We start from the raw sequence: 27,665 nt of genomic DNA, 5'->3' as shown, positions 1-27,665 counted from the left end.
GTAACATCCTTGTGATAGTGGGCTTTGAGTTATGCTGACGCAGGATTTTTACTTGTACCTTGTAAGTAGAATGTATTTTTAACCCTGCCCTTGAAACAGAACTTAACCAGGGTGGCTTATATAGCAGACTAAAGGGAGAGATACCGTCAGAAGGCACATGAATCTGCTGCCTTGCTGGAGCTAATCAGGTCTCGTTCTGGTCAGTTCCTGGATGGGGGACCATCTGAGAAGCACATGGATCCTCTGGGTTCCGTGCAGGAAGAAAGGACTGAAATGCAGGAAAGTAAATAAATAAAAGCACTAAATAAATACAAAGCAGCAGATCAAAATATCAGGATAAAACTAGTCATGATTGGACTGAAATTTGCAATCAAGACTCTGAGAAAATAAAAAGGGTTTTGCTAGGTGTCTGAAGGATATCAATGTACGCCTTCCTGGAGGACAGTGTTTCATAAACAGGGGGGCCACCACTGAGCAGGACGTGTTTCCAGTTGCCTCCTACTGCACTTTGAATGACCTTGGTGGCTATGTTGAAACCAACAAAGGCTTGGTTTCTTTTCTGGCTTTTCTTGCTGTGTGTCTCTGTTGTTGGCGAGCATCTAAATTGCGGGTGGGCAATGAAACCATGGCAAAGCAAGACTGTTGGGTTCTTCCACAATGCCAAACCATAGTTAAGGCAAGCTGTGGTTTGTAAGCCAACACCTAACCATGGTTTCACGTAACGGTTTGTTGGCAGAAATCAAGCCATGGTTGGTTCACTGGACTCTTTCAATGGAAAAAATATGCATATGGCTACATATAGTTCAATTTTTATTGCTATAGATAATGAAGTATTTTAAATTACTAATATAGGGAGGGGTGGTACTTCTGCAACATACTTTGGCCTGCTAATGTCCTGGCTTCCAAAAAATGTTTCTTTTTATTATTATTATTATTATTATTCGTGAATATAAATAAGTAAAGCAGCACTTAGAAGAGAATTTTGAGCTGCTGTATAGAGTCTTTCTCTGGGTATTTAAGAACATATGTTGGGGGGTCACAAACCCTTTTCAACCAGTGGGCACATCTCAAATTTTGGGAGAGTGCTGTGGGCGCCAGTCACAAAATGGCTTCCATGGGAGGGTGTGGCATAAAAGAAATATCCCATTTGGGAAATCTTCTAGAATTTCCATGCTGGGGAAGACTTTCCCTATTTTTGTTTTTATTTTATTATCACAGCTTGTAACAAACCTATGTAACAACAAATAAACATAAACTGCAAACCAAGACAAAAGCAGCTGATAGTTCCTTCTGTCAAGAGAGTTGCAATAGATCGCCTGGTATCTGCATAGACCTGTGAAAAACAGCGACAATTTGAGTCCTTATTCCAGTAGATCTCTCCACAAGTTTCCATGTGTTTGTGCTGGCCTTTTCATTTGGTCTTTGTGGCACATAAGGGAAATAAGTGGTAGCCATACTGCATAAAAAGACAAAGTGTTTGATTTGCCTCTGGCTGTGACAAATTAACTTTTCAGGCAGGGCAACAGACCAGACTTGTGCATACTAAGAGTGCAGTGATAGCCTTGTACACGGGGCCAGTACAGTGGTACCTCGGGTTAAGAACTTAATTCGTTCCAGAGGTCCGTTCTTAACCTGAAACTGTTCTAAACCTGAGGTACCACTTTAGCTAATGGGGCCTCCCACTGCCGCTGCCGTGAGATTTCTGTTCTCATCCTGAGGTAAAGTTCTTAACTCGAGGTACTCTTTCGATGTACTCAGAAGTTGACCCTGAGCAGACAGGAGTATAACCAGAGGTTGGCAACCTAATGCCCATGGGCCAGAAGCGGCTGAGGAGGGTTGCTTAACTGGCTCATGAGCCACCCGCAAACCGAGCCGCCTGCTCGGCGAGTCCCTGCGCCATGCTGAGCTGGTTTAGCGGCTCCAGAAATCACGTCTGCGCATATCTGCGGTGCCGGAAATCGCATCTAGCACATGCCCAGACGCTGAAAATCGCTTCTGTGCAGGAATGATTTTTGGTGTCTGGACGTGCGCAGGCGCGATTTCTAGTGCTGCGGACATGCACAGACACAATTTCCGGCATCGCGCTGTGCTGGCCCGGCCCACGGAGAATCTCCGTGGGAGTGATCCGGCCCATGCCCAGTAAGCTTTGTCGACCCCCGAGTATAACTCTCAACGCAATACATGCCACAAATGCTGGTCTTCTCTTGTCACTCGCTCAGCTTTACCCGGGAGCAGGGCTGGCACCGGCAGCCAACTGCAGGCACCCTAAGTGCATGCCAGGTGATGAGTCCCCCCACAGCGTGTGCCCGGCTGTGTGCACCACCCACCATTTTGAAATGCCCCTCCTTGTGCCAGAGCCCAGCCTAGCACTGCTGGAGTTTTAGGATGGTGGGCAGGGGCCCCCAATATTGGCAAGGCCCCCCCCTAAGCCCTGGTCCTGGCAGTGCCTTCTTCTGTGCCTCCAGATCTGCTGCGTAAGCAAGGGCGCCCATCTTTGGTATGCAGAGTTACAGCGTCTGCAGGAAATTCCACGTTGCCTTGCAGCTAAACCCTTGGAATGAGCCTGCCCTTTGGAAGATGACGCCTTCCCCAGCGTCGGCCCCAGTCATTTATCCACCTCAATGAGAACAGTCGCTCTTGAGTGCTTGACCTTTCAATAACATGTAAATAAAACTTTGCAATCAAACCTTCATTTTGTTTCATTTCAAGGGGTGCTGGTGTGGATTTGATCTGTTCAACTGATCCACTTTGTGTGGTGAAGGAGTTCAGTCTTGGTTAAGCAGCTGAACTGGATCTGGGTGCAGCTTACTTGAAATGGTCTTTCACCCCCCCTTTTTTTATCAGCAAGTTGGTTTTATTGCAACTGCAAGCATCAAAAGTGCTGTCTGCAAAAGTAAAAGGAGAAAGGGTTTTAGTTAATGTTTAATAGGCCTTTTATTAAGTAACTGGCTTGTGCCTTCCTAATTTCATTTCCTGTTCTGTTGAACTGAATGGGTACTGGGAAAGGGGGTGGCATGCTGTTCTTTATTACGCCCCTCTGGTTGTTTTTAGTGGGATTCTGCTCAGAGGTAGGGCCCGTTTTGAGAAAATGAGAGTCAGGCTCAACATTTGCCCATTTAGCCCAGTGTTGTGTGCACTGACTGGCAGCGGTGGCACTGCACACTTTTAGGCAGGATATTCCCAAGCCCACCAGGAGGTTCTGGCGATTGAACTTGAGTCCTTCTGCACCCACAGCAGGTGCTTTGCCTCTTGACTAGGCCCTTCATTGGGGTCCTGTCTGTGTGGGAAGTGCTTAACAACCCTGACCACCCCTTTCCCAGGGAGTGATAAGAGGGAGATCTGCAGAGTTTTCGATTGTCTTTCATTCGGAAGGCTCCAGGTTCAGTTCTCCAGGTAGGACTGGAAATGTCCCCAGTGTGAAATTCTGGGGAGCTGCTGCCAGTCTGTGTAGGCAGCACTGAGCTAGATGAGCAAATGATCTGACTCTGTATAACAAGGCGGCTTTCTACATTCCTCTCCAACTAGCTCAGTGTTTCCCAAGCTTGGGACTCCAGCTCTTTTCAGACTACATGCCAAAGAAGGCAGACGGAGCCTGTCAGGCTCCATTGCAGTGTACCCTCCACCTTGGGGAGTTGTGGGCTCGCTTAGCTGGGTGGGGGCAGGAGCCTTCCTAACCCCCAGCTGAGCAGCGGGCCAGGGCCAACTGCATTGGCCTTGGCCTGTGAGGCACAGGGGTGAAAGCTTCACCTGGCACCTTACAGGCTGGGGCCAATGCAACTTGTTTCAACATTGTGGTATATTGCCAAACCACAATGTTGGACTGGCAATACACTGCAATCTTGAAAGCCCATTCACGGCCAAGTGGGGATTCAGTTCCTGGCCTCCCACATCCTGGTCCAGCCCTCCAACTGCCACACTGCCTCCTTGCATGAGGTGTATTGGGGATGCTGGTGTAACGGGATGGCACAGTTCCTTTTGCTTGCACACCCACATCCCAAAGATCTAAGGTACCTTTGAAGCAGAGATGGGGCGCCTGAGGCCCTCTGGATATTGCTGGACTCCAGCTCCCCCTGACTGAGGCTGATGGGAGTTGGGAATCCAAGAACATCTGGGCAGCCACATGTTCCCCATCCCTCCTTCACGTGGAGAAACTCTTTCAAGGAGCATTGAATAGGGGGCTTTTTTAAAAAAAGTCTCCTAAAGTCATTGGACACGTCTTCCTATTCATTTAGCTATTTATTCATTTATTCATGTGGTCATGGCCTCTCTGGGAGCGAAGTTGTCCTGGAGGGGCTGCTTCACCAGCTGCTCCAAAGTAACAGATGGTGGGTGCCGTGTGGGATTAGGGCTAAGTTGGAATGGGGTCAGAGGTGCTGGCCGAGGAATGGGGGAAAGCGGCTTAGAGTGGATCCACGGGGGCTTTCTGGGGATTTTTGAGGGGTGGCGGGTGAGGAGGACATTTGTGTCCTGTTTGGCGTTTCGGAAAAGCGTGGCCGTCTTCCAGAATCCATATTCATCTACAGTAGCCGCTCAAAATCCACTTTGATGGAGGAACGGGCGCAAGGCTTGCCCTGGCCTTTGTGTTGGCCGTTGCCATCAAACTACAGCTGTAGCTACAAACAATTACGAAGGGCAGTGTCTGTGGGGGTAGTTGGTGCATGGACGCAGCTGATGATGCTGAATTATTTTTAATTAAATTTGTATGGCATCCTCCATCTGAAGATCACAGGGCAGTTCACAACATCCCCCGATATCTGAAAGGCCACCCTCTTTCAGTCCCACTCAGGTGTTCAGATCGATGGCAGGGGACCCTCTCGGTTGCTCCACCTCTCTCTCTGAATCGGGGGCGGTCAGGAGAGGGCCTTTTCTGTGGTGGCCCCTAAGCTGTGCCCCCCCCCCCACAGAGGTGCACCTCACATCTTCATTATAGAGCGTTTAGTGAGGAATGAAGACACACCTCTTTACTGTGGCTTTTGTCACCTGATCTGTATATTTCCAGTACCCACCTTATTTTTGTGATTGCGGGTTGTTTTAACCTGCTTTTGACATTGCATTTTATCTGGGATCTAAGGCTGTAGGGTGGGTAATTAATAATAATGATAGCTGTCATTCAGACGCTGCCCTCCCATCACAGACCTGACATGGGCCCAGGCTTTCCAATGGAGCGGCTGCCTGGGCAGCAGCTGTCAGGTGAGGCAGCCCAGATCCCACCCCTCCGTAGGCGAGTTCTGCCTCCTCCTATGAGCTCCTCTGGGGAGCTTTCCAGATGCACAAAAATAGACACAGAATTCCTCTTTGTGTGTGGCTTTCCCCAGGTTGGCTGACCTGGATGACATTTTGACCTTATTTTCCCCGATGCTTTAAATGCGAAATTTTAATCTTCAACTTTGTGCTTTTGTCCTGCCACGGCTGCTGCTTTTTAATCTGCTGCTTTTGGATTTGATTGTGCTGCTGCATTGTTTGTGAGTTGTCCTGGGACAGCTTTTTGGGCGCAGAAGAGGGAGAGGGCAGGATGTAAAGACTTTAAATGAACTCTACAGTGCCCCTCCCCTCCGCCATTAAGCTGCTTTAGGGTTCTTTGTGGCTGGCTCTGTTTCTAAATTTATTAAGCGATGTTACCCACCGGAATACAGTGGTGCCTCGCAAGACGAAATTAATTCGTTCCGCGAGTTTTGTCGCCTTGCGATTTTTTTCGTCTTGCGAAGCACGGTGTTGGGAAAGTTTTGGAAAAGCTTCAAAAATCACCAAAGTCTTTTAAAACCTCAAAAAAGGCTACCACACCGCGTTCTATGAGTTGCTCCTCGAAGTCAACTGTATTAACGGTGTTAAGAAAAAGGAAACAAACTTGCAAGACGTTTCCGTCTTGCGAAGCAAGCCCATAGGGAAAATCATCTTGCGAAGCAGCTCAAAAAACAAAAAATCCTTTCGTCTACCGAGTTTTTTGTCTTGCGAGGCATTCGTCTTGCAAGGTACCACTATATGCATGTGGTCAGCGCTATAGTTAGCTCTGTGCTGTGTTGCATGCCTGGGAGGGTCATCATTCACAGGTAAAGCACTGCTTTGCAAGCAGAAAGTCACAGGCCTTGGAGCCAATAATGTCAGTGTAGGGACAGTACACTCAGTGGTCTTAGCGCATGGCACCTTCCGAGGCCTTTCCAGGCGATTTAATGTGGAACTTTCCCCTTCCTGTGGAAGAAACTACATAACCTGCACTTTCAGCTGCACGTGGGTGTTCTGTTTGCGTATTGTCCCATGTTTAATTTCCTGCCACTTAATGCATCCTTTTTGCTTATCTGTTGCAGGAAACTCACAAAGTCTACAAACAGAAGCTAGAGGAACTGAACAACTTGCAGGCCGCCTGCAGCAGCTCCATACAGAAGCAGAAGCGGGGGCTGAAAGACTTGCAGAACAGCTTCCAAAGGTAATGGCAAAGCCCAGCACTTGGTCACCTGTACGATTCTCTGCTTGGCCTGGGAGCTGCCTGACCTGCCTGCTCTCCCCTCTAACCGAAGTGGGATGAGGTTGCTGGAAGGGCGTAAGATTATTCTGTCGCCAAAGCACAGTCGCCTTGCCAGGTGGACGCAAGAATCCACCTGCCCCTTGGCCAATGTTACTGTGATGTCAGGCAACTGCTGCTGCTGTTTTGCTTTATTAGCTGCCCCCCCCAGGTCCCAGGCCAAGTTGCAACCATTTTTAATACAACATGAAATACAGTTTAAAATCAATTACAGTGGGACCTCAGGTTACAGACGCTTCAGGTTACAGACTCCGCTAACCCGAAAATCAGGTTAAGAACTTTGCTTCAGGATGAGAACAGAAATTGTGCGACTGCGGCACAGCAGCAGCGGGAGGCCCCATTAGCTAAAGTGGTGCTTCAGGTTAAGAACAGTTTCAGGTTAAGAACGGACCTCCAGAATGAATTAAGTTCTTAACCCGAGGTACCACTGTACAATCTCAAAACTAGGATTGGGCCCTAAAATATTCATCCCAGATGTCCAGGGCCAGTGTAGTGTAATGTTTAGAGCACACTTTTTCAATGTTGCATCCCCAGATGTTGTCGAACTACAACTCCCACCATCTCTCTAGCTAGCAGGGCCTAGTGCTCAGGGACGATGGGAGCTGTAGTCCCACAACACCCAGGGAACCCAAGGTTGAGGAAGGCTGGGTTAGAGTGCCGGATTAGGGCCTGGGAGACCCGAATTCCAGTTCCCGCTTGGACACGAAGCCGCCAGAGTAACCTTGGGCCAGTCACCAACCCTCAACCTAACCTACCTCACAGGGTTGTTGTGGGGCTCGATTGAGGTGGGGGAGAGTTGTGTACACTGCCTTGAGCTCCTTGGAGGAAAGGGGGAATATAAATGCATTAAAAATTAACAACAACAACAACAATTTTTTTATAGAAGGGGAAGGGGTGATGAAATCCGTTTCTGACAATGTAGGTCCCACAACCAACCTGGGCTTTTTTCTCTTGGCTGTGTATGTGTGAGTGAAAGCCAGCATCTCCTTCATAGTAATAATAATAATAATAATAATAATAATAATAATAATAATAATATGATAATTTATTATTTATACCCCGCCCATCTGGCTGGGCTTCTCCAGCCACTCTGGACGGCTTCCAAAAAATATTAAAATACAGTAATGCATCAAACATTAAAAGCTTCCCTGAACAGGGCTGCCTTCAGATGTCTTCTAAAAGTCTGGTAGTTGTTGTTCTCTTTGACATCTGGTGGGAGGGCGTTCCACAGGGTGGGCGCCACTACCGAGAAGGCCCTCTGCCTGGTTCCCTGTAACTTGGCTTCTTTCAGCGAGGGAACCGCCAGAAGGCCCTCGGCGCTGGACCTCAGTGTCCGGGCAGAATGATGGGGGTGGAGACGCTCCTTCAGGTATACTGGACCGAGGCCGTTTAGGGCTTTAAAGGTCAGCACCAAGACTTTGAATGGCCAGGGTAAAGGGGAGCATCTTCAGAGTCCTATGAAACCCGCCTAGTGAGGGTTCCTTGGGGTGCTGGGCGTAATGCACTGCTGTGTGGAGGGCGCTCCACAACTTAGGGGCTGACACAGAGAATGCCATCCACAGTGTTCCTCTCCCCCGAGCCCCCTGAGGGGGAGGGGCCAGTCTTTCAGCTATCTGGCTCCTGGGTCATCTGTTTTCAACTATCTGCATTTGTGTTCATCTTCTCTGCCCCTGCAACTTTGCAGATGCAAGCGTGACTGCAGCCTGGAAGAAGCGGAGCTCATACAACAAATCGGTAGCCAAATCAAAGAGCGGCAAAATGTTTTCTTCGACATGGAAGCCTATTTGCCAAAGAAGAACGGGTAGGTGCTTCCGTAAAACCAACATGCCCCCTTGTGTGAAGCCTGATCTCTTAAGGACACGAAGAGACATGCTTTTCTTAAAGAGATGGAAGCATGTGACTCCTCTTGTTGGAATCCACTCTGCACACTCTCAGGGGCTGACCTGCCAGCCTCTTGGCACAGAGTGAAACGTTTGCCTGGGAATGCCTGGCTCAGAAGCTGAATGCAGGCCGCGTGTCACACTCACACACATAGTTTCCAGCGTTAATCTTGGTGAGGTGATACCTCTGGAGAACAATCCTGGGAATCTATTATTAGCAGAGGAGGAGAAAGGTCCAGTGACAGAGAGGAGGGGGAGCCTTTTATTCCCCCCGCCCTGAGCAGACGAGAAATTTAAATCTGGGCCAGGACTGCAGAGATTTGTCTGTTTTAGTTATTAAATTTATATACTGCCTTTTGCCAAAAGGGCCACAGGGCCACTCACAGCATGCAAAACGAATGCCACTGCGTAACATGATACCTGTGCAACATGAATTGTAATCCGGCCACATCTGAATGGCTGCAGGTTAGCCACCTCTAAGAAAGATAAAACAAAATTCAACGGTAATGAAATCATAAGGCCAGCACATCAGCCCCAGCAGAAGCAGCAGTAAGACAGACTTAATTGAGGTCAAGAGCTGCTTACCTGTTATTTACACAAAGGACCCCCAGAAGTGACAGAATTTTGAATCAGGATTGCAAAGTTAAGTCTGTTAGGCTAACCGATGGACAGTGACATTTATAAACGTCTACTTGGAAGTAAGCCCCATTGAGTTCAGTGGGGCTTACATCCAGGTAAGTGTATAGGATTGCTGCTGAGCTTGTGCTGACTACAGTTTGAGAAGGTCGCACGAAGAGGGATTTGTGACCTCTGCACATTGTGGCAAAAGCAGAGGAAGCTGTCATCTGAACACCTGGCGATAAGATTCCGGTGGAGTCTTTCATTCAGCTCATGCCTTGCTATGAATGCAGCTGAAATCGGTGATCTGGGGCTGAAACGACAACCAACAAATGAAAAAAGAGTTACCCCTGTGATGGCCTGATGTGTTTTGCCCTTTTCCTTGCAGTTTGTACTTAAATCTCGTGCTGGGGAACGTGAATGTCACTCTTCTAAGCAATCAGGCCAAGTAAGTTGTTTGTCTTCTATGACTCTCTGAGCTGCTTTGCGTGACACGGTGAGACAAATTATGGGCTCCTCCAGACTGGGTTTCTGTTTTGTTTTGCCGCTTTATTCTGCCACGTGTCACACCACGCAGTGACAGTGTTTGAGTGGTGCGTTTATACTGGGCCATCCACTTACCATTCTGCAGTCTTTCCCCAATGCTCCTGCATTATTGCTGTCTTGCTGGGCTGGGGGGCTCTTGAGCTATAGTGCAACAACAACAAAATCCTCAGAACATTTGTGGTGTAAAAAGTTACAGGATTTCAACAGGAAACTACAGGACATGCGCTGGGTGGAAATGAAGCAGTAAATCTGCCTCAAAGCCTTTGCAGGTGCAGAGAGTATTGAACGCATAACTGGCCCAATGCCATCAGGAGCATCACAAGTGCATAACAAAGAATGTTGCCCTATGGCTCAACAAGACCCTGTAAATGCGTTTGGGCTCCCAGATAGGAGCTCACAACTGCTTTGCTCCTCCTGGTCGGGGAGCTCTGGCCTACAGGCTTGACTAGACCAGTCATCCATTTGGGGCAAGCCACCCCCATCTTTCCTGTATCTGATGTTGTGTGATGTTGCTTGTGGAAAGTTTCAAGTTGTAGCTTCAAAGGAAGAACCAGCAGCATGCTCTCGATTCTTCCTTTGCAGCCAAAATTCAGCACACATTGAATCTAGCCCCTGCCTAGTGACAGAAAATGGTGCCCCCCGCCAAAGATTCAAGCCCTGGTTTGGTTTGTTTAAGCCCTAGTTTGGCGAAGCCATAAGTTGTCCCATAGTTGATCAGACAAACCATGGTTTCCCCTCAGCTGCTGTTGGCCTCCTGCGTTTGTAAACTGGTGAGAATCTGGTGTCATGGTTAAGAAGGGGAGAAGAGTTCTCATGCAGTGCTCAGCCCAATTTAAAGCAAACCAAGATTTGTAAGCCAACAACAAACTGTAGCACTAAATTGTGGCTTGTTAGCAACCACAGTTAAATTGCTGGGTAGAGTTTGAATATAACGTTAAGCCGTGCTTTAAGAAAACATCACTTCATAATCCACGGTTTAGCATTATGTGTGAATCAGATCAATGGCCTTGGCCCAGTATACATGAAGGAGTGTCTCCACCCCCATTATTCAACCTGGACACTGAGGTCCAGTTCTGAGGGCCTTCTGGCATTTTCCTCACTGTGAGAAGTGAAGTTACAGGGAACCAGGCAGAGGGCCTTCTCGACAGTGGCACCCGCCCGCCCTGTGGAATGCCTTCAGATGTCAAGGAGATAAGTAGCTGTACAACTTTCAGAAGAAATCTGCAGGCAGTCCTGCATTAGGAAGTTTTTAGTGCTTGATGTTTTACTATGTTTTTATATGTGTTGGAAGCCGCCCAGAATGGCTGGGGCAAGCAGGCCAGACAGGTGGGGTATAAATAATAAAATTATTACTATTATTATTCCCTGATTTAATCCTTTTGTTCCAGGTTTGCCTACAAAGACGAGTATGAAAAATTCAAACTGTACTTGACAATAATCTTATTCCTTGGAGCAGTAGCTTGCCGATTCGTTCTTCATTACCGGTAAGACTTCATCTTTGTTTGCTGAGCAACATTATCCGTTTTTACCATGGAGTGGATTTGAAGTGGCTCTGCTTGCAAGCAAATCTGGACTCCACTTATATGTGAACAAAAAGCATCATTTGTTGACTTCTGCTTTCGCAAGTTAATCCAGTCTTGGGGCAGATTTTCTCCCTGACTACTTACACAAAAGTTCTCTGTCGCTGGAGAAACACTTCCCCTATAATACTTTGCAAATGTTCTAGGTGCACACTGGGTTCATATGTGACACTGGTGGGGCTTGTGAAATCTAGGAGCTGCCCGCTGCTCGTAAGGGGGACGGCCATAGCTCCGTGGTAGAGCCTGTGGAAGGTCACAGGTTCAATCCCTGACAGCCTCTCCAGTTAAAAGGATCAGAGAAAGGTGTTTGCCTGGGAGCTTAGAGAACTGTTTTCCAGCAAGCGTAGATAGATACCAGGGAAACGTTGTGCTGAGACCTGCAACAGAACATCACAGTGTGGAGTACTTCTGTGGAGAGCTTGCAAGGTTACAGTTCTGCACCCTTTTAACCTGAGTATGAGCCCCATAGAACTCGCTGGGACTTAAGTTCTGAGCAGACATGCCTAGGAATGCCCAGTCAGCCTGCTGTGTCCTCCAGGACTCTCCCTTTCCCATCCTGTCTGGTTTCCCACTGTTTTCCCCCTCCCCTTGTCATTCAGCGTGTTGTGACTGCTGACCATGCTTGGCTCTCATTGGGTTGTCTTCGTGGTTTCTACCTTAGAATTGTTTTTCCTCTTCTTCTAAAGTGTTTCTGTAGTTGTTCTTACCTTGGGGTTCCCCTGAGTCTACAAATCTCTCCCTCTTGTGCACAGGAGGTGCTGTTTTAATGTCACTCTCCCTCTATTTCCAGTCTTCAGGGGGAATGAGCGGGCTAAAATAGTTCTTTAAAATTAGCTGCCAAGTGGGTAAATGGATGTGTCACCAAGCATCTTCCTCCTTTAACTACAAGATTGGTGGTGTCAAAATGCCTTTTCCTGCAAGGCTGCTTTGCCCACCCGTTCTACCAGAAATCCTGGCAAAATGTTGAGGGTCCCTATATTCCCAGAAAGCAATTTGAAATTCATTGCCTCACGGTGAGGTTGTCAAAAGTTCGTAGTTGCCTGTCTCGTCGTGCAAACTTGGCCATTGTTGTGATGCTTTCCGCTGACTTCAAGGCTCACCGCCACCAGCATGGCTTTTCCAGTTGATTGGATTTATCGAGATCTAATGGAATCCTTTCGCTGAACTAGTCCTGAGGCGCCTCTGCAAATTGGATCATGTGCATCTCCTCTGGCCCAAAGGCCTTTCCCTCGGATGGAATTAGCGCTGCATTTACAAACTTGTCTGCCTTCGTAGGAGCTTTGTGTCAGTGAGTTCCTAAGTGGAGTCCCTTAAACTACGTGGCTCTGCTTTGCCCTCTTCCTTCAAACCTTGGTGGGGGGGGGGTGCCAAAAGTGTGCCTCACGCTCCTGGGAATACCCTTAACACAGCGGGACAATTTTAGAGAGCGGATTTGGTTCAGCCATACTGGAAAACAGCACTGTGACGTCTCTTTGCTTGGGTATTGTTTACAGTGGGGATTCCCCTCGTTTGTGAAATTGGGCCCCTTCTGCTCTGTAAATTCAAAGCAGCACCCTACACTTTAAACAGGCATGGCGTTGTCTGGGAATCCTGGGAGTTAGTTTGTTTAGGTTGCTGAGACTTGTTAGGAGACCCCATTCCCCTTGCAGAGCTGCTTAGATTGGTTTAACAGACCAGCTCTCTTCCTGAGGAACACTGGGAATTGTAGCTCTGTGAGGAGAACAGGGGTCTCCTATCAACTCTCAGCACCCTTAGCAAACTACGGTTCCCAGGATTCTTGGACGGAAACCATAACTGCTTAAAGTGGTATGATACTGCTTTAAATATATAGTGCAGGAGCCATGACAAAAACAGTAGCTATATAAAGCTTTTCAAATTAACCACAATGCCTTTGTCTGGGCTTCTTGTAGACTGAGGTTTTCCAAGTATGAAAATTGGAGTTGACGAGAGTGCACCTTTGTTGGTATCTCTCCACATAACCTTAAAGGTAAAGGGACCCCTTACCGTTAAGTCCAGTCATGGACGACTCTGGGGTTGCGCTGCTCATCTCGCTTTACTGGCCGAGGGAGCCGGTGTATAGCTTCCGGGTCATGTGGCCAGCATGACTAATCCGTTTCTGGCGAATCACAGCAGCGCACAGAAACGCTGTTTACCGTCCCGCCGGAGCAGTACCTATTTATCTACTTGCACTTTGACGTGCTTTCAAACTGCTAGGTTGGCAGGAGCAGGGACCGAGCAACGGGAGTTCACCCCATTGCAGGGATTTGAACCGCCGACCTTCTGTTCAGCAAGCCCTAGGCTCTGTGGTTTAACCCACTGCGCCTCCCACATCCCTCCACATAAGCTTAGAAAGCAGCTGATTATTTACAAGATTAGAACCACAGTATTAGTTACCTAAAATTACTCTTTACTTTCGCCTTAGTTAATGAGTTTTGAAGTGTGTGTACTTGATCAATGAAGTTGGAAACCATTTTTTATTATTCTTGCAGGGTGACGGATGAAGTGTTCAACTTCCTCTTAGTTTGGTATTACTGCACACTGACAATAAGGGAGAGCATCCTCATCAGCAATGGCTCAAGGTAGGCCGAGGGGATAGATCCATAAATTGCCTAGGGCAGACGGCGATGACAGCGTCACTCAGGGGTATATCGCAGGTGAAACTGCCGCCTCCTGAGCCCCTCTGCTACAAGCGCCCAGCGCGCCAAAGGAGAAACAAGCTTCAGCCGTTGCTGGAGGCAAAGGCGCTCAGGAATGGCGGCAGCTTCACCAGTGATATCCTGCTGGGTGAAACCACCATCTCTGCCTGCCGCTCATACCGGCAGAAGAAGAACAGGCGCTGATACAGCTTGTTCCTCCCTCTGCTTCTTTAAACTGCCCAGTTGAGGAGTACGCCACTGCCCTCGCCTCAGCCAAGCAGTTTTATGGAGCCCCCACCTGCCACCAGCGCAGATGTGCCGGGGGGGGGGGGCCTCTGTGAAATTGCTTCGATGAGGGGTGCACGGCTGCTGCTGCCCTCAGCCGAGCAGTTAACGGAGCCCCGTTTATCAGTACAAAATGGTAGGATAGAAAGTCTGAATCGATAGCTTAATTACATTTGTGTGCTCTTAATTATGTCCACTAGTTACAAGCTTCCTGTGTTTATTTTCCGAGATAAAGTACATCAGAAAAAGGAAAGAACAGAGAGGAGGAGTTAATTGCATATAGACTCCAAACTGTGTAATTACCGTATTTTTCGCACTATAGGACGCACTTTTCCCCCTCCAAAAATGAAGGGGAAATGTGTGTGCGTCCTATGGTGCGAATGCAGGCTTTCGCTGAAGCCTGGAGAGCCCCACTGCCAGCCCCACAAGCTCGGGGGACAGCGGGAGAGGCGCAGCGCGCCCTTCCTGCTGTCCCCCGACTTGGCTAGAAGGCTGGCGACGGGGAGAAGCCTGCTCCTCCCCGTCGCCAGCCCCGCAAACACGGGGGACAGCGGGAGAGGCACAGCGCGCCCTTCCTGCCGTCCCCCGACTTGGCTAGAAGGCTGGCGGGGGGGAGAAGCCTGCTCCTCCCTGTCGCCAGCCCCGCAAACTCGGGGGACAGCGGGAGAGGCGCAGCGCGCCCTTCCTGCCGTCCCCCGACTTGGCTAGAAGGCTGGCGGGGGGGAGAAGCCTGCTCCTCCCCGTCGCCAGCCCCGCAAACTCGGGAGACAGCGGGAGAGGCGCAGCGCGCCATCCCGCTGTCTCCCGACATGGTTTGGAGGCTGGCGGAGGGCTTCCTCCTCCCCCAGCCCCGCAAGCTCCCAGAGCGATGCGAAAGCTGCGCGCAGCTTCGGCATGGCTCTGGGTCCCGTTCTGGGGGAGGGGGAAGCTCGGGCTTCCCCCGCCCCAGCCCCGCGCCTGGGGGGGGGGAATAAATTTTTTCCCCTTTATTTCCCCCCCAAATCTAGGTGCGTCCTATGGACCGGTGCGTCCTATCGTGCGAAAAATACGGTAATAAAACCATACCAAACAGCATGAAAAATGTCAGGGAACAGATATTTTGTATACATTATGCATTAGATTTAGGCGTCCACAAAATGTCTTGCATTGCCCCCGACTTTGGCCCTCTTCAGGCATTCCAGCTTCATGCTAAAACTTAACATGCAAGCGGAGGGGACTGAGATCAAGCGCCCTGGCTAGGCTGTGCAAAACCCTCTGGCTTCTGTTTCCATTTTCCTCCGCAAGTTGGAGGGCGAATGTCTGACACAGGGAGACTTCTGTGCCCATAGGGCCTTCCTGCGTGATTTAGAACCTTGCTTTTCCCGGGTCCCACATTCTGCAGGGAACTTCTATGGCTGCAGGAGAGTCTCCAGTTCCTGGAAGGCGGTCAGAATGGGGACGGGGATGTGGCGCTAGCTCTCATTCCCACATATCCCCATTGTGAGTGAAGTTGATGCTAAGCTAGTACGCCTCAGGAGGGCTTATAGGTTCATATGCAACACATTGGTTTGCTAGCCTGTGTCCCATACAGGCATCAATGGGAAGCTGTGATCTGCCAGCCACTCCCTTCTGGGTTTGCCTAGGTTTAATGTGTGAAAGTGCACACATTAAAGGTGTTCTTTTTCTTCTCAGGATTAAGGGCTGGTGGGTATCTCATCATTACGTTTCTACGTTTCTATCTGGTGTGATGTTAACGTGGTAAGTTTCTCCATTTCTTCATAGCTTAAATGTTTGAAATCAGCAAAGTGCTATAGTTTGAATATAGTTAGATGCACAATATAGAATAGGCTTGTAGGATAAATGAGTCCCTGTATTAAAAACGTGCGTTTAGACTTCCGAATGTCATGCAGTTCAGCCTTTCCTGGACCACTGCACTTCACAGGTTGCAGGGAGGGATCATGTCTGATCCTCCCATGTGAAGTAACTCTGTAATGAGTAAGTTAATGAGCCAGGATGCTGGGGTGGGTTAGCCCTCTTCTAACTTTCCATGTATTCTGTCCCTCCCCCCCCCCAAGACATGGGCTGCAGGTGACCTCTGACACCTGCAGCCTGCTTCAGTCCAGTCCAGGGTAAACTGTGCTATAGGATACCTTCTGCCTTTGTGGAAATGAATGAAGGAAATTCCACCCTACATTAGGCTGGCTTGGATGCGTTTGTTTAATTTCCTATATTGGGGTACAGAAGGGCACTCTGTGTGTGTGTGTTGAAAACATCACTTCTGTTTTCTTTTGTCTTCCTCCCCCTCCCTACTCACACAGGCCAGATGGTCTCATGTACCAAATGTTCCGCAATCAGTTTTTAGCATTTTCAATTTTTCAGAGTAAGTATGCTTTCAGTATCTGTATTAAAACACAGCGTTTTCTTGTCTCCGTCCTATCTGGAGTAATGCTTTGAATGCTGCAGATTTCAGTGCGGGGAGAGCAGTGCGCATTTTACTGTAACCGGGACGGGTCACAAACTGGCCGCCTTAGGCAAGTTCCCACCAGTAAGCACTGACAGTGTCCCAGGAAAGAGAAGTTACATTTCAGGGATTTTATTGGCTTTGTAAGCCAGCGTATGGCTCGGATAGAGCCTTTAGGACAAGGGCAAACTAAGGCCCGCGGGCCGGATCAGGCCCAATTGCCTTCTGGATCCGGCCTGCGGACGGTCCAGGAATCACTGCGTGGATCACCAGTGTGTGCGTTCTTTCCCTCTCCTTCACACGGCGGCAGCAGCGGCGCCTCCTCCCTCCCTCCCTCCCTCCCTCCCTCCCTCCCTCCCTCCCTCCCTCCTCCTGGCTTCTCCCTGCCCTGCCTAGAGGAGGAAGTGGGTTGGGCTTTGTTGGTGCCAGCAGCAGCAGTGCTTGAGTAGCTGCCATTTTAGGCAGCCCCTCTCCGGAGCAATTTCACATGCCGCTCATCGTCCCTCTGCCACCGCCAGCCCCTGCTGCTCGCAAGACACAGGTAAGCAGCCACCAGGGCTCGTCCTGTGCTGTGGAGAAGGGAGGGGAGAGTTGGGGGAATGGCTTATAGTCCGCCCGCCCCCAAGGTCTGAGGAACAGTGGAGCAGCCGCCTGAAAAAGTTTGCTGGCCCCTGCTTTAGGACAAGCTCAAATTAAATGCAAAGTAAAGAAGGTGCTCCTCCCTCCCTCCTCCTGGCTTCTCCCTGCCCTGCCTAGAGGAGGAAGGGGGCTGTGCTTTATTGGTGCTGAACAAAGGATTTGCTGGAGCAATGTGGTTTTCTTAGGGGGTGTACAAATTGTAGAGTGGCAAATTTGGAACATGCAGGAGGAGAGCATTTAAAAGGGGACGGGCCATAGCTCACGGGTAGAGCATCTGCTCTGCATGCAGACAGTCCCCGGTTCAGTTCCTGGCATCTCCAGCTAGATCTGGGAGAGACCACTGTCTGAAACCCTGGGGAGCTGCTGCCAGTCAAAGAAGACAGTATGGAGCTGGATGGAACAAGGATGCGAGATGGTATAAGGCAGCTCCCTGTGTTCCTGAGCATGCCACACTTCACAGGTACCTGCAACCCTGCCAAGTAAAGCAACTCCTTTTATTTCTTCCAGGTTGCGTCCAGTTTCTACAATACTACTATCAAAGTGGCTGCCTTTACAGACTCCGTGCATTAGGGGAAAGAAACCACTTAGATCTCACAGTGGGTGAGTCATGTCTCTTGTTCATCACATCAGTTTATTTGAAGTTGCAGTGTGTTGCTAGCACCTGCTGGCACCTGTTAGCCTGTTCCCCCACCTGCCAGCCCCGGAGAAATTAACTGCAATTGCTGATGGAACACAGAGGATGCCTTTTTGAATGGCTTGACATGAGGATGAGCCCAATGTTGTCCTTTATGCCTGGATAGTGATTTTGGATTACTTTCATTGAGGAAATAAGCAAAAAGGCTTTTAACTTGGAAATAATGTTTTCAAAGTGGATTTATGTCTCTCTCTGCTGAAAAGATCTAAGAGGAAGATACAAGATTCCCCCTTAAATAATCTGTCTTCTGAAAAATCTGTACTATGTGCTTGCAGTTCCAGAGTGATGCTAGCCTTTCATTTTCATGAACGGAAGCAGCAATTTCAGCTTCCTTAGGTCAGGCTACCTCTTCAAAATACTTAAGAAACTTTATATTAAAATTGGCCTTCACCAACCCCCCCAGATTACAACTCGGCCCCCGGCAGCATCACAGCCATGTTGTAGTCCAAACACCTGGAAAACATCAGGACGGTGACAGCTTATTTAAACACCAATATTCGTAGGTACTTTATGCGAGAGACATTGGTGTATAACGTCTCCGCTGCGTAACTTGACTGTGCTTTTTCCTTCTTCCCAGAGGGATTTCAGTCTTGGATGTGGCGAGGGCTGACCTTTCTGCTCCCCTTCTTGTTCTTTGGGCATGTAAGTTGGACACCAGAGCTTTGTTCACCGGTGCATTGTCAGAAGATAAGGAGAAACCAAAGAGAGTGGTAGTTTGCTGTTCATTGTAACGCGTGTAGGCAAGGTTGTCTGTTCAGCTTCATTCATTCTGTGAAGCTGCATTCCCCAGATGCCCACTTGACCACTTCGATCTGCTGAAATGGCTCCGCTACAACTGCTTATGCAATACCTGTTCTGCATTTGTTTTTTAAAAAATAGATATTTAGTGTAACAACAGCCACAGTTTGGAACTCCCTGCTTATTTACAGTACACCAGGCAAGCACTTTCACTGCACTCATTTTCATTTAGGTTTTTTTTTGGGGGGGGGGAAATATTATTTTTTACCAACCACCAAAACACAAACAGTGAAAACCCCCCCCAGGCGGCTGATACATTGGGTATACAATATTCAATAATAACATATTCAAATCAACCTTATATACACTTTTCATTTAGGTAAGCCTACCCAGATATATGGTGTGCTGACAGGTGTTTTTATCTGGCTTTTAGCTCATCATTGATTTTATTTAGTTTCTAATGTTTAAAATAGTTTTTATTGATAATTTCATTTTTAAAATTATTTTTGTAATGGGTTAAGTTTTTTAGAATCAAGCAGTATATCAATTTTATAAAATAAAAATAACATAAAACATAAGTACAGGCAGCGACCCAAAAACATGTCACTAAAATGATGTAACAGGGGCGGCGGGGTGCGCTTATATGCACTCTGCCAACACGTATGGGGCCCGGGAACAGAACCCCACGCGAAGTAGTCTTTGACTGTCCTCCACTGCAAGTACCTCCCCCTTGCACTGGGCCTATCCAATCAGACATCCGTCTACTCTGATTGACAGTCACACCAAGTCTTGTGCACAAAAAGCCTTTCCCATCAGCTGATCCTTCTTCCTCAGCCTTTGCCAACCTCCAGACATTTTGCACTTCAACCACCTCCCACCAGCCCCAGCCAGAAACCTCTGGAGGGCCCCCGTTTGGCGAAGGCTGTTCTAAGTGGAGCTGCCACAGACTGAGTCCAGAACCTTGTCTAAGCAAAGCTGTTGCTCTGCCTCAGAGCTCTCCGTGGTTCTTCATTCTGACCAGTGTAAGAGGAAACTAACGTGAACATGACCCTCAGGCCCTTTGTTTGCTTCGGTGTCCTCTAGTGCTCGCAGATGCCAATTTAGGCATCTACGAGGTCTAAAATTAGTGCTTCTGGATCTTCACTAAGAATAACTGCTTAGCTTTCTGCAAAGTTAGCAGATTCTTTCTCAAGTCTCCCTTTCTTCTTTCCCCTCCCTTTCCTTAAGTTTTGGCAGCTCTACAATGCTATCACACTTTTTGAACTGTCAAGACATAAGAAATGTAAAGAATGGCAAGTAAGTGGTTTTTCCCCTCAAGTACCAATCAAAATCTCGGCAAACGGGGAGGGGGGCATTGACTGAATCCCCTTATATCAGCTGGGAAAAGGTAGCAGATGGAGAAGATGAGAAAGTAGCTATCCACGTTTTATTACCCATGGATATCTTGTGTTAGACGCGGGTGGCACTGTGGGTGCCATGACGGGGTGAGCTCCCGTTGCTCCATCCCTGCTCCTGCCAACCTAGCAGTTCGAAAGCATGTCAAAGTGCAAGTAGATAAATAGGTACTGTTCCGGCGGGAAGGTAAACAGTGTTTCCATGCGCTGCTCTGGTTCGCCATGCTGGTTAGTCATGCTGGCCACATGACCCGGAAGCTGTACGCCGGCTCCCTCGGCCAAGAAAGCGAGATGAGCACTGCAACCCCAGAGTCAGCCACGACTGGACCTAATGGTCAGGGGTCCCTTTACCTTTACCTTATCTTGTGTTACTGTGAAAGGTGCAAAGCCAACAGCCACCATGGCTCTGTTCTGCCTTCGCAGGTGGAGGCAGGAAGTGCCTATTCTGAATACTAGCTGCTGGAAGCCATGGTGGAAGGGGGGTACTCTGGGGTCTTGCATGTGAGGGATTCCAACAGGAATCTGGCTGACCACTGAGAGAACAGGATACTGGACTAGATGGGCCGTTGGCCTGATCCAGCAGGTTCTTCTTAAGTTCTTATGTACTCATACAAGTGATCTTACAGTAGAGAAAGGAAGCTGTATGTGCCATTCTAGTAATGAACAAACAATGGCTGGTTCTCAATACACTTAAATGCTTTAGCTGGCAGCTAATTCTTAATAGGGTTAAGCTATTTAAGGGGTAGCCAACCTGGTGCCCTCCGGGTATTTTGGACTACAACTCCCATCATACCCAGCCAGCATGGCCCAGTCGTCAGGGATGATGGGAGTTTTAGTCCATAACCTCTGGAAGGCACCAGGTTGGCTACCCCTGGCCTATTTCACCATATCCTTATTGAGACAGCCTTAAAGGTTTTCCAGTGGGCTGTTTTTGTCTCTAGTTAAAGAATGTCCTCATATAACGTCTGCCAAGTGCATAGGTTTGAGTTTGATTTTTTCCCTTCTTTTCTTGGTCCCATCTAGGTTTTTGTGCTTGCACTCACATTTCTGGTGCTCTTCCTTGGAAACTTCCTCACGACCCTGAAAGTTGTGCACGCTAAATTTCAGAAGAACAAAATGAAGAAATTGTGAAGACAGAAAGTCGTGCATGCCGGATGCTAGAACTTGAGGTCTGGTTTCATTTTTTCCTCTGCTGTGATTAGACTCATGTTCCAGACAGTCCTCCTGCTTCACCAGTGGCCCTGCAATAAGGGAACCATGGAGGAAATTCCACCTGCGTTATACTGTGAAGTCTTCCTCATCAGACTTGCGAGTGCTTGCGCTCTCCAGCTGGTAACCGGACTATTTATATTTAATTTAATCCAAAGCCCCTCTGGCCTTTGCTGGGATATAGCCATGAGGTTGATCCATTCTAGGAAGAAGATGGATTCTCAGGAGAGAACAAAAAAGAGATGAACTATTCGGGAATAAAGCAAACTTTGATTAAATACTCTCTTTAAAGTTCCTGGTATTGGATCATGAAGGTTGTCTCTCATGGGGCCAAGTGCTGAGTACTGCTTTTTTTCAGAGCCCATCTTGGAAGCTGATAAGGCAGCCTGTTACCCCCCCCCCCAATGTTTTGGACCACACTTCCCACTATCCCTGACCTTTGGTCAGTCTGGCTGTGGTTGATGGGAGTTGTAGTCCAACAACAGCTAGAGGGCATCAGGTTGGTGAAGGCTGGAGGGCAGGGGGAGCCAGTCTGTTGCTAGATCCCCCACCCATTCTTCACTTGCAACCAACTGAAAATGTTTTCAGTGGGCACATCTGTTTGGGGGCAGTGTGTGTGTGTGGGGTACTCTTCACTGTAACCTATTCCAGCTAGACTAGACACAGGAAGAAAACCTGATTGAAATCCAGTGGATGACACCCTAATTTGTCATGAGCATTATTGGCATGAAGGTTGAATGAATGTTTCATTTTCAGCATTCAGATCTCTTGAGAAAGGGGGAGGAAGAAAAGGTGGCAAATAAAGAGGAGCTGCCTCAATTCTTTCCCCTGTCTCAGTTTGTGATACGTCATCAAACTATATACATGCAGTGCCGGCTCTGCCATGAGGCAGAGTGAGGCAGCTGCCTCAGGTGGCCAATGCTGGAGTCTGTTCGGCTTCTATATGTGGGATGGGGAAGGGGGCACCGTCTTATCATTGAGCAGCAAGGGCTGGCTCTGTATACATCCTTAGTTTAAAATGCATTTTAAACGCTGGCTCTGGGTGTTGCGAAAGGGTTGCGAGGTGAACGCTGACAGCGTGGCTCCTTGGTCATTTTGCAAAAGTGCCCAAACCATTGAGAACAGACAGCTTGGAAGGTCGTCTGATTAAGAAAGCAAGTCGCAAGGGGGAGAGTCCAAAGGAGCTGCTGGCGTGCGTTTAGGGGCTTGTGGATAGGTTGGTAGGGGCAAAGTGTACCCTCGGTGGACGGGATGAGAAGCCACTGGTTAAACAATAGGCAGGTAGATGGAGGTGGGGGAGAGGAAACAGGTCAGTAGCAGAGCTGAAGGCTTCCTCCTCCAGGACGTTTTCTCATGATTCTTTTTTTCAGTGTTGCTGTTGTTGTTGACAGCCAGTTTTTAATGGGAGACATCTTTTGAACTGTGAGCCAGCAATATTGGCTTGGTTCAGTCCCACATAGGCAGAGGCACTGACCAGGTTTGTTAACTCTCTCCGTGGGTTTACAGAGGCCCTTGCACCCAATCTACTCTCCCCCATATGGCTGTTTCATGGCTGCCATTATGGGAGTGGCTGTTCGAAGGCAGGAGTGGCAAAACTATGACCCTCTCTGCCTATTGCTGCTTCCATCAGACCTGACCACTGATCATGCTGGCTGGGGCTTAGGGGAGCTGGAGTCCACAACTTCTGGAGGCCCACAAGACGGTGCCCCCTCCACATCCCAAGGGAATCAACTCTACCAAAGAGCCGCTCTTTTTCCAGGTGGGTGGGTTAAGGAGCCTGTGTCTGGTGTATAGTAGTTGGAGAGGGGAGAATATTGACAGAACGGTCTGATAGGAAATATTTAGGGGCTTGAGCGGTCCGCACATGTAGGGAACTTGGCCTAATTTCAGAAGCTCATGGCAAGCAGTCAGTTTACCTGCTCCACATATAGACCCATCTACTCTGCTAGGTCAACCCCTGGTATTTCCAGATAGGGATGGGAAAAACCTTGCCTGGAACCTGGAGAGCTGCTGCCAGTCAGTGTCAACAGTACTGAGCTCAGGTGGCTCCAGGGCCTGCCTTGGTTGAAGGCAGCTTCCGATGTTCCTGCCCCTTCCAATTCTTTCGGTTTTCAAGGAGCTCTGTATTAATGATGTTCACGCGTGGAGTGGGAGATCTGCCATGGCCACAGGAGTGTTTGAGGGTACCATGAAAACAAAATAGGATGCAGTGACAAAAGTATTTCACTTAGGGGTTGGCATTCTGGAAATGACAAGTGAAAGCAGCATCAGAGACGAAATCCTGGAAACCCCTTCAACCAACAGGCTGGTTCAGGAAAATATTTCCCTATGCCTTTTGCTGAGAAGCTTCTGATAGCTCTTTGCTCCAAAAGCAACGTTGTCCATTGCAAGAAGCCCAAATACTCCCTGTTCTTTCATGCCTGCTAGACATAATTAGCTGAATTCTGCTGACTGAAATCTTTTAACGAACTCTTCCCTGTACACGGTATAAACTGAGGCCGACTTTTGCCCTCTGGCACAATAATCTCATCCAGGATATCAACTAACGCACCTGTTACAGCTTTACTCATTTCTTCTCCCTACCACCACCAGCCTTTCAGATTAATACAACTGTTTGTTGGTACATTGTATAAAACCCCATTTCATATTCCAGTTAAAAGTTTTTGAAAAAGAAGGAAACCAAGGGAGAGTGAAGAATCTGAATTGGCTTTCAACTTAAGGCAGCGCTGTATATTTAGAAGGGCAAATTTTGAGGTAGATAGTAAAAAGTGAAATAAACAAAAGCAATTTCAAAAATCGGTATTTATGGTTTACAGAAGGTGGATTGCAAGAGTATCCTATGGGATGAGCCACGGGATCCCCATACCTGTCCTAGTGCATTCATTGGACCTGAGTAATCTGTTACTTAGCGACATAGGTTCTTTGATAGCTGGAATCTTGCTACAGCTTCTTCTGAAGGGTTTCCAATATGCCACAAGGTAAGGTTGTGGCCGCTGAAAAAACCACAGTGCCTTTAATGTTGCCACCACAAAAAGGGTAGAAAATGAACTGTTTTCTTCTGCAAATGTTACAGCTGTTTTATCAGAGCAGAGACTGAGTTGTAGCCAATGTTAGTCCTGCTCAGAGTAGCTCTATTGAAGTTAATTCACATGACTAACTTGGGTCCATTAGTTTCAGTAGGTCTGTGCAGAGTAGAACTTTTATGGCTACAACCCATTATTTCTAGTTTGTTTTTGTTTGGTTGCTTTTTTTTAAAGCAAGCAAGAACTTGTGTATTTAAAAATGGCAAGAAGTTGGACCTACATACCTTACCTTAATTGCTCATCAACAAGTACATTTGAAACACCCTGGAAATTTCTTCCAGAATCTATATACAGAAGAACTCATTCCACAGTTAGCTAAAAGCTCAACCTTCAGAAAAGAAGGTGTAACAAGAAGGAGAACTTACAGCATGAAAACAAGTTGATTTTCTCATTAATTTCCAAGTAAAGAGACAGGAGCAGTCAATTTAAAAGGTGAGGGGGGAAGGGTTTAAAATACTGAAGGAACAGTCTTTTGTGTTCTGTTGTCTGAAAATACCAGATAACATCATAATATGGCACATGGCCTCGATTTTGTCTGACGCTTTGCCTTTTTGATAGCATTCAGTGCAATGTTAGCCGTTTCTCTAAAAACATCCTCAACATTTTCACGAAACTTGGCAGAGCACTCGAGGTAAATGTCTGCGTTCATCCGGCGACAAGCTTCTTCACCCTGAAAGGTAATAGTAACAAAAGGATTTCAGGAAGGAGTCAGGCCGAAGGTAAGCAACCAGAATAAGAAATATGCATTATTTTAACTGAGTTTTTATGTTAATAACAAACAGGGAGCTTGTGTGTCTGCTTGTTGCATATTTGCCTAGTTGTAGAACTGTTTTTGTTTGGTGCTTGCCGGCTGCAAATGTTACGTTTTCTACTGCTGTAAACACCAAGGAGATAACACACTCTCTCTCACACACACACATATATATAGCCAACAGGTTTGGAATCTAGTTTACAGAGCTGTATTTACCTGAGTATAAGTGATTGGCTCCTGCTGAGCTGAGCGGAGTTTCCGTAGATGTTCTTTGTCCTTCCGAAGGTCTGTTTTGCAGCCCACAAGTACTATGGGGATTCCACGGCAGAAATGGTTCACCTCATGGGACCACTGGCAGAGAGAGATCAAGGTGTTTAAACAGCTAGATGTGACAAACAAAACTGTAAATAGAGATGGAAACATTTCTAATGCTGAGCCATCAGACACAGAGAGAAGGCATATGTTCAAGGAGAATTTGTAAGGAACAAATACACAACCTGGTAAAAAAGCCATCAAAATAATAGTAAAATAAGACAGCAGATTTTTTGTTCGCATTCATCCGTCTCAAGAGACAATGGAGTGTGAAATTAGGGACAAGAACTTGTTGAACTGTTGTTTAAATATTGATGTTTATAAGTTAAAATTGGTTTTTCTAAAATGAATTAAATATAAAAAGGTTAAAAATTGGGGACAAGAACTTGTTGAACCAACAATCTGAATTGGAATACAAGAGGGGGAGGTATGGGGAAGTCAGGGAAATATGTCATTGAAAATAAGGACTCTGAATTCTATGTGTTTTTAATTTTTTTTGTTTCGTTGTTTTTTTTTTATGTATTATAATGGAAAAATCTTAATAAATATCATTTAAAAAAAATATATAATTCCATTAAAGCATCCCTACAGATTGCAAAATCAGGAACAACAAAATAAAAATTACTCCCTAAAAAAAAAAAGAGAGAGAGAGACAATGGAGTGTGTGTCTGGGGGTGAAGTCAAACCACTGCACTAGCAGCCCTGAAGTGACCTCTCCAGGTTGCAAGCCTGGGCAGTGTGTCTGGAGGTCCTGGGCTGCCCAGATGTCAAGACCTTCCTCTTGGCCTCACTGATGTGGTCCAAAGGAAAGTAGAGCAATATATTTGACACCAGCTTGGCTGCAGGAAAGAGTCATACAAGATGCCATCCAACCACCTTAGGGACTCCAGATTTGTGTAGGGTTTACTCCTTAGCCTTTTCTTCTCCTGAAGCTGTCCCACAAGGCAGCAGAGGATCAGAGTTTTGCTTCTAGATGGGCTACCTTCCCAGGTTGAGGAGCCCCATCTGCCCAAACCAATGGCTTCAAGTTACAAGAAAGGAGATTCTGACTGAACATCAGCATGAACCTTCTGATGATAAGAGCTGTTCGACAGTGAAATGCGCTCTCTCATAAAGTTGGGGCTCTAAATCCACCCCAATCTCACATACAAACAAATTCACTACAGCCACCCTAGGCCACTCCCAACCTCTCTCGCCACCAAGGAAATATAACAAGCAAATAGTAAAAGAACCCACACAAATGACGCTGATGCAAACCCCCACACATACACTAAGTATAAGAATAGAAGCACTGCCACCCGACCCCACCCCACTCACCATTGTCCCCTCCCCCTCTTTCCCCCTCGTCTTCCTAATGTAACACTAATGTCTCTCAACAAATGAAACTGATCTGTAGAAACCGCAACTGGAAAAAAGAGACATTGCACATACTTTTGTAAACTAAGAAATCTTTAATACAGTGGTGCCTCGCAAGACGAAATTAATCCGTTCCGCGAGTCTCTTCGTCTTGCGGTTTTTTTGTCTTGCGAAGCACGGCTATTAGTGGCTTAGCGGCTATTAGCGGCTTAGCGGCTATTAACGGCTTAGCGGCTTTAAGAAAAAGGAAACAAACTCGCAAGAACTCGCAAGACGTTTCGTCTTGCGAAGCAAGCCCATAGGGAAATTCGTCTTGCGGAACGACTCAAAAAACGGAAAACCCTTTCGTTTAGCGAGTTTTTCGTCTTGCGAGGCATTCGTCTTGCGGGGCACCACTGTAATTTTTTTTTTTTAAAAAGCAAGTAGCCAAATAACTAACTGCAGAACCATCTACAACAAAGGTCTCTTACCTTAATTAATACATTATCAAAGCTAGTAGGGTTCATGACATCATAGCATATTAAAACCACATTGGTACTCTGGTATGAAAGTGGTCGTAGGCGATCATAATCCTCCTGCCCTGAAAGAGAGGGGAAGTAAATAGCTCTTTTTTTAACTTTCTCTAAGGGATAGTAAGAAATACCATAAAGCAGGAAGCGGCATCTATAATTAATCCTCCCTGTGGCTTTTGCCACTGATCTTCACCTACTCAACTGGCACCACCTATTTTTATTTTATTTTCTTCCTGCAGGCATTTTAATTGTGGTTTGATTATATAGTTTTAACCAATTTTTGTTTTTGTATTGTACCTTTGCGAACCATTTGGAGACTATTGCAGTTAAGCTGTATAAAAAACTGTTTAAATAAAATAGATAAACCTGAAAATGAGCAATTGGGTGGTACAAATGCATGGCAGGTAAGGCAATCAATATCTGCTAGTCACAGTGGCTGCGTACTACCTCTAGTACTGGAGGTGGTTGGAGAACC

At 47.3% G+C, this 27,665-nt stretch overlaps 2 protein-coding genes and 1 long non-coding RNA gene across 4 annotated transcripts in view; 1 reads left to right on the top strand and 2 right to left on the bottom strand.

Moving 5' to 3' along the window:
* Nucleotides 1–21,454, top strand: part of TMEM120B (transmembrane protein 120B) — a 28,654-nt gene extending 7,200 nt beyond the window's left edge. Inside the window, exons 2-12 of the mRNA XM_053370211.1 lie at nt 6,303–6,421; nt 8,202–8,318; nt 9,404–9,463; nt 10,950–11,045; nt 13,631–13,720; nt 15,734–15,799; nt 16,360–16,421; nt 17,649–17,741; nt 18,413–18,477; nt 19,801–19,869; nt 20,991–21,454. Of these exons, the coding sequence (XP_053226186.1) occupies nt 6,303–6,421; nt 8,202–8,318; nt 9,404–9,463; nt 10,950–11,045; nt 13,631–13,720; nt 15,734–15,799; nt 16,360–16,421; nt 17,649–17,741; nt 18,413–18,477; nt 19,801–19,869; nt 20,991–21,098 (945 nt within the window). The 3' untranslated portion in view covers nt 21,099–21,454. The remainder of the gene's footprint in view (nt 1–6,302; nt 6,422–8,201; nt 8,319–9,403; nt 9,464–10,949; nt 11,046–13,630; nt 13,721–15,733; nt 15,800–16,359; nt 16,422–17,648; nt 17,742–18,412; nt 18,478–19,800; nt 19,870–20,990) is intronic.
* Nucleotides 21,455–23,960: 2,506 nt separating this feature from the next.
* The window catches only part of RHOF (ras homolog family member F, filopodia associated), a 30,066-nt gene continuing 26,361 nt past the window's right edge, over nt 23,961–27,665 (bottom strand). For both annotated transcript variants that reach the window (XM_053370219.1, XM_053370218.1), the window contains exons 3-5: nt 27,149–27,258; nt 25,227–25,361; nt 23,961–24,929 (exon numbers count right to left, since the gene is read on the bottom strand). In XM_053370219.1, the coding sequence (XP_053226194.1) occupies nt 24,765–24,929; nt 25,227–25,361; nt 27,149–27,258 (410 nt within the window). In that variant the 3' untranslated portion in view covers nt 23,961–24,764. The remainder of the gene's footprint in view (nt 24,930–25,226; nt 25,362–27,148; nt 27,259–27,665) is intronic.
* Nucleotides 26,773–27,085, bottom strand: LOC128404497 (uncharacterized). Its single transcript, XR_008328112.1, has 2 exons — nt 26,903–27,085; nt 26,773–26,868 (listed from the first exon to the last, which is right to left on the bottom strand). It is a non-coding gene; the product is annotated as an uncharacterized LOC128404497 (long non-coding RNA).

This window comes from Podarcis raffonei, chromosome 16 (assembly GCF_027172205.1).
Source record: "Podarcis raffonei isolate rPodRaf1 chromosome 16, rPodRaf1.pri, whole genome shotgun sequence".
NCBI lineage: Eukaryota > Metazoa > Chordata > Lepidosauria > Squamata > Lacertidae > Podarcis > Podarcis raffonei.
Note: the sequence above shows the minus strand (reverse complement) of the source record. Positions and strands in the feature narration are given on the sequence as shown.